This window comes from Sinocyclocheilus grahami, unplaced genomic scaffold (genome assembly GCF_001515645.1).
Source record: "Sinocyclocheilus grahami isolate Dianchi unplaced genomic scaffold, SAMN03320097.WGS_v1.1 scaffold491.1, whole genome shotgun sequence".
Lineage (NCBI taxonomy): Eukaryota > Metazoa > Chordata > Actinopteri > Cypriniformes > Cyprinidae > Sinocyclocheilus > Sinocyclocheilus grahami.
The window spans coordinates 134754-144237 of NW_015505670.1; the positions used below are offsets into that span (position 1 = coordinate 134754).

Genomic DNA, 9484 nt, shown 5'->3' on the forward strand with positions numbered 1-9484 from the left:
TCGACTCCTCAGCGAAAACCTGGTATGCGTTGCACCGGCTGCCTTTTTATGCTCACGCTGTGATCAGCGGCAGCTGGATGCAATCATCGCATGCCAATGTGCATTGGCTCGTTTAGTTTACACTCGAAGTGGATTGGTCTCTCTAAGCGTTATCCCAATTCGTCGGTCACCGACGTGACGTCTCCGTTCCCTCCTTCAGGGAATGAGGGTTACATACGTTACCGAGACGTTTCTCAGCACCATTAACATTTTAACTAAATCGGAGATGACATAGATAAAATAAAGAGTCTCATACATGTCCTTCACAGGGAGGAAGATATGGAGGAATGTAATGCTCTAAGAGGAAAACCGGAAGGTATGTCTAAATGGCATGATCACAAATACTGTTAAACTTTGACTTGCTGTAGGGAGTTTACATCTTTACTTTTTATATTACAGCATCAAAGGCTATCACTCAAAAACGGCCTTTTATATTGAACCGATGGCGGCAGTTCTGGTTTGCACCGGTCACTTCGTTTCTAGGCAATGTGTTGATGTACTTCCTCTTCCTTTTCCTGTTTGCTTACATCCTATTGGTTGACTTCAAGCCCCCGCCTCCCAACGGACCCGCCCCCTCAGAGCTTGTGTTGTATTTCTGGGTTTTTACTCTGGTCTGTGAGGAGATTCGACAGGTATTAACAATCTCCATTGTGTTTACACACACTTCAATGCACTTGTTCAGTCGCTGAATCTTGATCTCCCTCTCAGACTTTTTTTGTAGGATCTACCACTGTAATTCAAAGGATGAAGTTGTACATCCAAGACATCTGGAACAAGTGCGACATCACGGCCCTCACGCTCTTTATTCTTGGGCTTCTCTGCAGGTTAATTCAGTGAAATCTGTCCTGTATATGTTCGTGCATGTGATTGTATTGGTTAGTGAATGTGCATTTTTGTTACAGAATGTTTCCGTGGACGTATAATTTCGGACGTGCAGTACTGTGTGTCGACTATATGGTCTTCACGCTCAGACTCATTCATATATTTGCAGTTCACAAACAACTTGGTCCCAAAATAATCATAGTTGGCAAAATGGTGAGGAGTTTTTCATTTGGAATGTGCCCTAAAAAGTGCATATAATCCTGCTAAAGAGTGATTATGAACTCCACAGGTGAAAGATGTGTTTTTCTTCCTGTTCTTCCTGGGGGTGTGGCTAATGGCATATGGAGTAGCCAATCAGGCACTGCTGTACTCCTACGACACTCGTCCTGGTTGGATAATTCGGCGCGTGTTCTACAGGCCATACATGCACATATATGGGCAGATACCACTGGATGAAATTGATGGTATGTGTGTGTATGTCTGTCTCTTGTGTCTCTGTTGTGTGTTATTTTTGCTATACAGTTCCATCACAATATACCTTTCAAAACATTGGGGTCTGTCTATATGAAATTCTGTTTTCTATCAAAAGTCAATTTTTTGTAACAATGTAAAAAGTCTTTACTTTGACTATTGATCAATTTAATGCATCCTTGCTGAATAAGAGTAGTACTTACTGACCCCAAGCTTTTGTACTTTTAGCTGATTTTATTGATTCTGTGGTAATAAGTTTTGTTCTTTGACTCTAGCTGACAAGCGACATGAGAAAGAGTGTACAGACAACGTCACGCTCATCCATCAGGGGGCAGAGCCATGCCCACAGTCTGATGCTAACTGGCTGGTTCTTATTCTGCTGTCAATCTACTTGTTGGTCACCAATATTCTGTTGGTGAACTTGCTCATTGCAATGTTCAGGTAAAAAACTACACCTTCAACACTGATCTAACATCAAATGTCTTCCTGTTTGTTTTTAAAACAATGATTTTATATGGACTTAGCTGTTACTATGAACTGGCAAATGTTACATGGAACATGTCTGGATATAACTGCAAGATGTTAGATTGCTAGATTTCTCCAAAAGTTAGTTCCATGGGCACTTATGCACAAGGAGGTGGAGTGTTTATTCATTTGTAAATATTTAGAAATTTTTTAGTTAAATCACATTTGAGTTAGAATTTGCATCTGTGTAGTAAAGAGTTTATGAAAGCAATAAGTATTTGTTATTGGCTGATATTACAAATGTTTAGTTGATATATACAAGAGTTGAAAATTTTTTGGGTCAGTAAGATTAAAAGAAATTAATACTTCTATTCAGCAAGTATTCATTAAACTGATCATACATCAGTAAAGACACTTATAATATTCCCCAAAAAAATTCAAATAAAATATTTCATATAAGGGCTGTTCTTTTGAACTTTCTATTCAATAAATAATTCTGAAAAATGTGTCATAGTTTCCACAAAAACATTCAGCAGCACAACGGCTTTCAATATTGACAAAAATAAGAAATGTTTCTTGAGCAGCAAATCAGCATATTAGAATGATTTCTGAAGGATCATGTGACACTTAAAAATGGAGTAAAGATGCTGAAAATTCAGCTTTGTATCACAGGAATAAATTACATTTTAAAACATATTCATACAGAAAACTTATTTTTAATGTAAATATATTTGAAGTATTATTAAATATTATATTACTGTTATATTACTAGTTTTACCCAATATTACTGTTTTAACAGTATAAAAATAAATTATCAACCTTTGGTTGATTGATGAGCATAAGAGACTTCTTCCAAAAACAATAAAAAATATTACCGACCCCCATATTTTGAACAGTATGTGTCGATTGGATATATATCAGCTGATAATGGATTTTCAATTATTCATGCTCATTTCCCCTCTTTTATATATTTAAATAACTTTTGCCATCATCTAATCTCACTTAAAGTTGATATTTAAAGACATGAATAATGGAATAACACTGTAATCTTTAGCAAACCTTAAAATGCATATCCATGATTCATACTTTACATTATTATGCCTTGAGTAGCATTTAATACAGTTAATTTTATTTATAGTGTCTTTTATTTTTTATATTTTTATACAAAATAGTATAATAGTATTTAGTATAATAGCAAAATAGTATTATGAAAATAATAATCAGCTTCGGTATCAGACAGAATTGTATTATTGGTGTATCCCTAGCAATGAAACACTAGTGGCAGAAGGGGTCCATTTGCTGCTACATTATTCTATTAACAATACACAGTGGCGGCTCCAGGATTTTTTTGTTGGGGGGGCTAAGGGGGGGCTTAACAGTTCAGAGGGGGTGCTAAAAAACTAAATAAATTGAGTTTAAGTAATGAACGCCTATAAGCTTCAGCTATCTAAACAGCATGCAAATGCAGCCACCTTGTGTATTTTTATATACAGCAGCTTCGAAAAAGATATTTTAAAATGTTTTACTGTGGTATTAAACTTCTCATATGCCACTGTTATTTGTAATATAACTTTGAATGCCAACTGACAAATATGACACTTACAAGTTAATACAATTTATGAATGCACATAGAAAAGAGAGAAAGTAGGGATTTTTATTTTACACATATCTATTTAGTCATTTTTTCTGACCATCAAGTGTCAGTCACTCTCAATGCCAACTGGCAGGAAAACATGGTAAATTTTAACCATTTTTTACAATAGATAAAGTGCCGACAATTCATACAACTATTTCCACACAGTGGCATAGCTGACGGGCACGCAGAGCACGCACTGGTGGAGGAGCCCCGCGATAACCTCCCCGTGCTGAGTTGCGTCGTATCATGTGACGATAGCCAGAGATATTGTCGAAAGCATCAACAGTTGGCAATATTAAGAGGATTTAGCATTTCCAATTAATGTAGGCCTGTTACATTCTTCTTATTATTAGGCCTATTGATATTATTAGGTTACTTTGATTATTAAATTATCTATTATTATTAAATTACATGAAATTATTGCCCCGCATGACGCGCTGTGAGGATAATTAAAGTTTAGGCTATTAGCTTACTACTCATTGAAAATGTTTTTAAAAAGTTTTTTTAACAGGTCTATTAATTTATTAAATTAATTATAGGCCTATAATTAAAATTATTAACACTGCAGTCATCAATGAAAGTTAAGAGCAGCTTTATTTCGTGCAACGATTTTCAAAAACAACCTGTTTAATGAGAAATACGTTTCTTCTCATGTTTTTCACTATACAGGACTCAAGAGAAATATTAAGGGAATAATTTAAGACAGTTAAATACCATTATCAGCATATGTTGAAGTAGTTTCGTCTCTCGGTGTCTCAGAGAATATGCGCCGTTCATGCAGCGTTAGAAAGCTCGGTCAGTTTTTTTACTTTCACTTTCTCTATTGACCGACGTTGTCACGAATCCAGTCTGTGGCCTTCCGGCCGATTACCAGTAGAGGTCACTCTACCATTACATTGACTCTCACACTACACAGACTGTTACATGTCACTCCGGACTACAGTTCCCATCATCCATTGCACTTACACAGCTGAATTCACTGATCACACAGCCTTCACTAATCACACGCTCACCTGAGAGCCATTACTCACTCTATTTAACACCCACTCAGTTCCTGTTCAGATCGCCGAGTATTGTCTAGCGTTTTTCACTCCCCTAGTGTTAGCTGCCTTACCGAGCCTAGTATCTTGATTTTCCTTGTTTTCATCATCTTGCCTTGTCTGTTTCTCCGTGTTCTGATCACTGCCTGTGTACCTGGATTATCCCTCGAGTCTCGCCCAATTGGATACTGTTCGCCCCTGCCTGGACCTTTGCCTTGTACCTGGATTATCCCTCTTGCCTTGCCATCAATATACCTGTTTGCCATTGTCTGACCTATGCCTGTTTTTGACCACGTCTCTTGCAAATAAAGCCTTGCAGATGGATCCGCACGCTTCCTGTTTTCCCTCCATTACAGACGTTCACTGGCATAACTCTTGTGCAGTTTGTGCGTTGCTTGCTTGTGTTGCTTGACCCCTCCCCCGTAATATCAATTGTTTATAGGCCACATATTAGGCCATTTTTTTTAGGGTTTTATGTTTAATTTTTTATGTTAATGAAAGTGACACCAAAAAATAGGAACATTATTAGGAAATGGTTGGGGGCTGTGCCGGGGCTAAGCAAGTTTCTGATGGGGCTATAGCCCCGCCCTAGCGCCGCCACTGACAATACAGCACAGCCTTTCTAGCCATATTGCTTAGTATGATTGTGTGTTTATGTTATTTGTCTACAGTTACACATTCAATAAAGTTCAGGAGCACAGCGATGTCTACTGGAAGTTCCAGCGCTACAACCTGATCGCGGAGTACCACTCGCGCCCCTGCCTTTCCCCGCCATTCATCATCATCTCCCACCTCCATATCTTCTTCAAAAGAGTCATTCAGAGATTGCCCTCCAATAAGAACCAACACTTTAGTACGTTCTGACATATACATCACATGATCCTACATTATACACAGAGTCTCATTTGCAAGGTTTGTAAAGAGATAGTTCAGCCATGAAAATCCTGTTATCGCTTACTTTCCCTCATGTCGTTCCAAACCTGTATGACTTTCTTTCTTCTGTGGAACTTTAAAGAAGATATTCTAAGCAATGCCTCTTAGTTTTTTTGTCCACAAAATGGAAGTCAATAGTCACCAAAACTGTTTGGTTACCAACTACCTTCAGAAAAGAAAGTCAGGAAGAAAGAAAGAAAGTCATACAGGTCTTGAATGTGACATAAAGGCCACAAAGAGGGCATGAAGAAGAGTAAATAATGACAGGGTTTTAATTTTTTGGAGGAACTATCCCTTTAACCCTGAGGCGTGTCTTTTTCCTTAGTGTTGGACCTGAAAAGCAAAGAGGCCAGTTTGCTGAACATGTGGGAATCGACGCTGAAGGAGAACCTGCTTTCCGTGCAGGGCAAGAAACAAAGAGAGTGTGACACGGAGCGGCTAAAACGCACCTCCACAAAGTCAGTCACTCCTATTACTGTTCTTTAATACTCTCAGATCAACAATTACCAACTTATTTGACATACTTCAAATGTGAATTTTAGAAAAGATGAGTGAGTGGGGAACATCCGTCACTGACAAGTAGATCTGTATGTAATACACACCCGGGGCGGGGGCATTTCGTAACCTCGCAGTGGCGGCTCTCGTTTCACGTTTATGTGCGTGTGAAGGGGGGAGACATGGAGACTGTCAACTCCTGCTGAATCAGGCACCGGCGTCTTGAATGACAGAATGTGTGTATTTGTGTCCATATGCATGTGTGTGTAGGGTGGACAGCGTCCTGAAGCAGATGTCGGAGATTCGCGATCAAGATCGTAGGTTGAGAAAGCTGGAGTCGGAGGTTAGTGACGACTATGCACACCTGTCTACCTGTGGCCATCGAACACATTGACACTGGATGTTTTTAAATCCCAGCAGCATCTCACAGAGAGCACGCATGCGTCTGTGGGTGCAAGACTATGAGTCTTGTCTTATTTTAGCTGCAGCTGTTGTGTTTGCTTGCTCAGCGCAGACCAAGGCCCATCCGTCATTCTCCCTATCACTCTATGAGCCCTTAGAATGTAGATTCACTTTGAGAATCTGCCAAGCTGTCAGCCGATCAATGTAATTAAAGGGGTCATATGATGCGATTTCAATTTTTCCTTTCTCTTTGGAGTGTTACAAGCGCTTGGTGCATAAAGAAGATCTGTAAAGTTGCAAAGACTAAAGTCTCAAATCCAAAGAGATATTCTTTATAAAAGTTAAGAGTCAACCACACCTACCTAAAGCGCCTCGTTTAAACGCCCCCACATGTCTAGGTCACGATGTGGGAAGATTTGCATAACGCCGCCCAAATGTTCACGCAAAGAAAGAAGGCGTAACTTTTATTCTCGCTGTAGTATTGTTGCCGCCGCCGCTATGTCGTGAAGACACGTGTGTGTTTCGTTGTGAAAGCGAAACTACTTTATTTGGCCTTCCAAAAGAGGACAATATCTGCTTCGTCATGCCTGGAGCTGATCCGTGCTGGTCGCTGAGGAAATACATCAACTTCGCGCTGTGGATCGCCGGATCGGCTTTCACCGTGGACGAAGTGGAGTCCAGCCCGGGGTCGTCATATGTGATTGCCGCAAGCCGTTCTCAAGCCTGCCGGCCGCCGCTCACTCTAACCCGCAGTGTGTTTAGTTGTGAAAGCAAAACTACTTTGTTTGGCCTTCCAAAAGACGTCACGACTAGAAATCAGTTGTTACGTTGTATTTACAATACTGTTCCAGAACAGTTCAACCCAAATATTCAGATGTGTGCAGCGGATTTTATGGAGTACTGTTTCCTGATCCTGGGAGAGAAGACTACAATGCCGGCTGTTCTGGCTCACAGACTGTAAGTACGTTTTCATATTTAAAGGATTTGCCACTGATGATTCAAACGCAAGTTTTGAGCAGTGTAGAGTAGTGCTTGTTGTTTGGCATTTCTCTGATCACAAATGCAGACATGGTTTTGTTTACGCGCAGTGATGCAACGCAACGCGTAAAAAGACAGCATAAGTCATTATAATCCGGAATTATGTCCCCACTGGATGCAACAAATGCCTCGCTTATAATGGGTTTTAATGTTTTTGAATCATCGCTCCGGGACACGGCATCACAGTATGGTAAAGGGCGTAACATTTCCGTCACACGCTTGAGGTATTCGACCAATCACAACGCACTGGATAGCTGGCCAATCAGAGCACACCTCGCTTTTCAGAACGATGAGCTTTGTAAAAATCTACGCTTTCAGAAAGGCGGGGCATAGAGGAGAAACAATAATGTACAGTATGTGGAAAATAATGTGTTTTTTAAACCTTAAACCGCATAAACACATTTCATTACACCAAATACACAAAATAATGTCCTTATTAGCAACATCATATGACCCCTTTAATGAACCTGTGCTTTAAAGCGGATCTCAGGTTTTTGACCAGCACTCCATGTCTCTTTCTGTTTGCTTGTTACTCAGGTGCAGTATTGCTCTACTGCCCTCTCCTGGATAGTGGAGGCACTGTCTCAGAGTGATGTTGTAAAGCAGACACGTCCACCTCCTCTTCCTTCCAAAGGTGTGGTGTCCTGTCCACTCTCCCCTGCCTTTCCCCCACTTTGCAGCGTCAAAGTGTAGCTTATGTTTCTCAGGTTCCCTCTTAGTAACAGAGTTTACAGTGTTGGTTTGGCTGTAACATTTTAATGATCCTTATTTACATATAAATATACAGTTATTGATGGAGACATAACGTCCTCATACAGTCTTTATATATAAAACAGTTCCTGGAGGGCCACAGCCATAGATAGATAGATAGATAGATAATGTATGTTTGTAGAAATCTTAGTATTTTAAAAAATGTTGTTACTTCTAAATACTTTCAGTATTATGTTAACTATCATGTCTCTTCTGACTGTGTTTCAGGTATTGCTTCTAAACGGCCCACTTTTTCCAGATGAAAATGATGCTGATAATGCAGATATGCAAACGTGTGCATATTATGAACTTATTTTTGTATGATTGTATGATCAAGAACATGTTGTTTGTATCAGATTTTTAACATTGCATCAGGAAAAAAAATTAAATATAATATTTTCATTTAACAAGTATAGTCAATGTTTCACATATATGAGTTGATTTACCCCAGGGACAGGAAAGGCACAGCATAATGATAATAACCACCCAGGAGAGCTCATGAAAACTGTAATAGAATCTTGTGGGTCACTTTTAATCATTGGTCATTTGTTTCTTACCGATATTTATGCTTTGTCTTGTAAACGCTACAAAATAATTTATAAGTGAATGGCAATAATCAATGCAATCTTCCACAATTACACTGTGATAATATTCGTATTGTGTCTGTTACGGACTATTGGAAATAATTTTATTTTCTGTGATCGTAATTTATAAAAAAATTTACAAACCTGTATTTTTATGTTTTTTTTTAATTACTGATTTAAAATGGCATTAATGTACCAATTAAACTTAAATTTGCTTTTACATTCTCTTCTCTGTTTTCTATTCTCAGTATTCACCAGTGGCCATCTGTAATGACCCTGTCCCCTTTTGAGTAGCATTTGATTCCTAGGATGGCATGGTCTTAGTCTCCTACAAGCCTTACATGGCAAGAGCTGCAGTCGATGAGGATCAGGTTGTCATCTTCAGTAACAGTGGAGGGGGGTGGGGGGCAGGGGGGGACTTCTCTTCTAAGGATCTCTGCTTAAATCTAACTGGAGCTAAATCAGCACATCATCTTAGTTTAGCTACTTGCTCGGTATGAACATTAAAGTGCTGCTGTTTTCAGAACAGAATCTGTGTGCAAGCAGCTTTACTTGCATGAACATGCATGTGGAATTTTAGTAATTAGCATATCAACTAATTTAATTTGCTATGTTGCCTGAGAGAGCCCATTACTACACTCTCTTAGAAATAAAAGCTCATTATTGGCATTTATGGTTGCATGAAGAACCTTTAACATATATCCTTGGAACCTTTCCATTCCACAAAATATTCTTTAAAATGGAAAGGGGTTTGTTAGATTTTTTAAATGTTCTTCACTCTAAGAAAAATGGTTATTCTATGGCATCAC

The 9484-nt window shown here is 39.1% G+C and overlaps 1 protein-coding gene across 2 annotated transcripts in view; it reads left to right on the top strand.

The window, feature by feature from the left end:
- trpm4a (transient receptor potential cation channel, subfamily M, member 4a) overlaps positions 1–8895 on the top strand; it is a 26522-nt gene extending 17627 nt beyond the window's left edge. For both annotated transcript variants that reach the window (XM_016236485.1, XM_016236486.1), the window contains 11 exons: positions 309–355; positions 439–671; positions 748–863; positions 942–1074; positions 1151–1325; positions 1608–1773; positions 5145–5326; positions 5732–5864; positions 6172–6244; positions 7879–7975; positions 8320–8895. In XM_016236485.1, coding sequence (XP_016091971.1) covers positions 309–355; positions 439–671; positions 748–863; positions 942–1074; positions 1151–1325; positions 1608–1773; positions 5145–5326; positions 5732–5864; positions 6172–6244; positions 7879–7975; positions 8320–8354 — 1390 coding nt within the window. In that variant the 3' untranslated portion in view covers positions 8355–8895. The remainder of the gene's footprint in view (positions 1–308; positions 356–438; positions 672–747; positions 864–941; positions 1075–1150; positions 1326–1607; positions 1774–5144; positions 5327–5731; positions 5865–6171; positions 6245–7878; positions 7976–8319) is intronic.
- Positions 8896–9484: the final 589 nt, after the last annotated feature.